At 49.3% G+C, this 2052-nt stretch overlaps 1 protein-coding gene across 1 annotated transcript in view; it reads right to left on the reverse strand.

Annotated features, from left to right (window-relative positions):
- The window catches only part of LOC105551407 (PRAME family member 17), an 8746-nt gene extending 8140 nt beyond the window's left edge, over window positions 1-606 (reverse strand). The window contains exon 1 of the mRNA XM_011996631.1: window positions 320-606. Within this exon, the coding sequence (XP_011852021.1) occupies window positions 320-606 (287 nt within the window). The remainder of the gene's footprint in view (window positions 1-319) is intronic.
- Between the last annotated feature and the right edge of the window lie 1446 nt (window positions 607-2052).

A 2052-nucleotide genomic window follows, 5' to 3' on the forward strand; every position in this document is an offset into this window, starting at 1 on the left:
CAGGACATCAGTCAGCTTCTTCTGTCCTCAGTGCTCCCACTTCTGTCTCTTCTCCATCCCGTTCCCCCTTTGATTCTCCCTGGCACCCACTTCTAGTACCTTGACCTTCCACTGGGAGGAAGCAGGTTCCTGTTTCCTCGGTGGACCCTGTATGGTGAGCAGTCCTTTCCCAGAGGAGCTGGGCCATGGCCAAGGCCTCTCATGGGCACCATCAGAAGCCTCTGAGCCACCCTAGCTCCCCAGCCCCGCCAAGCCTGATCCAGCTGTCCCTTCCCTGGATGCCTGGGCCCTTTCCACCAGGCCACCTGAGTCACCTCACCTGGGGCGAACCTTCTGGGCCAGCAGTGTATCAAGTCCCTTCAGCGCAGCTCGCAAGGTCTCCAGATGAGGTGTCTTCATCAGGGATCCCAGAGGGAGGCGGAGGAAGGGCCAGGCCTGCACCATCAGCTTCAGGGCCTCACAGTGTCTCATGCTGAAGGCCTCCATGAACATCAGAGGGAAGACCTCCCGGGGCAGCTCGTCCAGGGTGAAGATGGTCAGGGCCCGGTTCCTCAGCAGGCTCCGCCCTGCCAGCTCCAGGAGTCTGGATGGCGACTGGAGGCTCATTCTGACAAATCTGCAAGGAAAAGCTCTAGAGGACAATCCAGCAAAAAGGCAAGTTTCTCAGGCCAATCCCCTGCAACCCCCACTTCTAGGGCCAAAGTCATTTCTCCAGCATGTATGAAAGAGCCCTCAGTTTAATCCAATTCCATTCTGTAATAAGTGGCCACAGAGACACAGTTCTACCCTCTGGTACCAAGAAGAGTGTGGCCCAACCTCTAAAGAGCAGGCAAGATCTTTCCTAGTCCGTGATTATTAGCCTCTGCTCCACTAAACTCATAGCACCGGGAAATGTTACGAGGATCTCTGAAGCTCAGATCTCATGCCCAGGTAATATTTTATTTGATGACTTTTTGTAAAGACAGTGGGTTTCACAATGTTGTCCATGCTGGTCTTGAGCTCCTAGACGCAAACAATCCACCCGCCTTGGCCTCCCAAAGTGCTGGGATTACAGGCATGACCCTGTCCCCAGCCTCATTATTGAAAATTTCAGTGAGAAGCTTTGAAAGCTATGTGATAGTGTTATGCATCATTCGCAAGACAGATGTTTCCGATACACACCTCTTACACATCTTAAAAATGAACCACTTTGGCTGAGTGCAGTGACTCACACCTGTAATCCCAGCACTTTGGGAGGCAGAGGAAGGTGGATCATCTGAGGTCAGGAGATCGAGACCAGCATGGCCAACATGGTAAAGCCCTACCTCTACTAAAATTACAAAAATTAGCCAGGGGCAGTGATGTGTGCCTGTAGTCCAAGCTACTAGGGAGGCTGAGGCAGGAGGACCGCTTGAACCCAGGAGGCAGAGGTTGCAGTGAGTTGAGATTATACCACTGTACTCCAGCCTGGGAAATAGGCTAGATTTAAAAAGAGAGAGAGAGAGAGAGAACTACATTTGACTAGACTTCTTAAGCCCCACCCAGTTAATCCAGATTGGATTTTTGGCTTTCTTCCAGATTAACCAATGGAATTAGATATTCATCCACCAAAGTGAAAGATTTAGGGATAAGGTGAAAGTCCAGGACTCGTTCACTGATTCATTCCACAAACACGGAGTTTTACTAATATGTGTCCCTCATTGTCCTAAGTGTGAGATACAGAAGGGTCAAATCTCTTCCTGACATTAGACAGAAAGAAAAAAACTTGAAAGTATCTTTGTTGAGAGATCCTTGGCCAAATCAAATGTATCAAAATATTTCAGAGGTAAAACCGTTTTACAAACACAGAGATGACAGTCCCTAAGAAAACACAATAGAAATCTTCATGTATCCAATGATCACCTGGGTGGTATAATTTAATTTTTTTTTGGTGTGGGAGAGCTGAGTCTCACTTTGTCGCCCAGGCTGGAGTGCAGTGGCACCATCTCAGCTCACTGTAACCTCCACCTCCCAGGTTCAAGCGATTCTCATGCTTCAGTCTTCCAAGTAGCTGGGATTACAGGCATGCACCTC

This window comes from Mandrillus leucophaeus, unplaced genomic scaffold (assembly GCF_000951045.1).
Source record: "Mandrillus leucophaeus isolate KB7577 unplaced genomic scaffold, Mleu.le_1.0 Scaffold52, whole genome shotgun sequence".
Taxonomy (NCBI): domain Eukaryota; kingdom Metazoa; phylum Chordata; class Mammalia; order Primates; family Cercopithecidae; genus Mandrillus; species Mandrillus leucophaeus.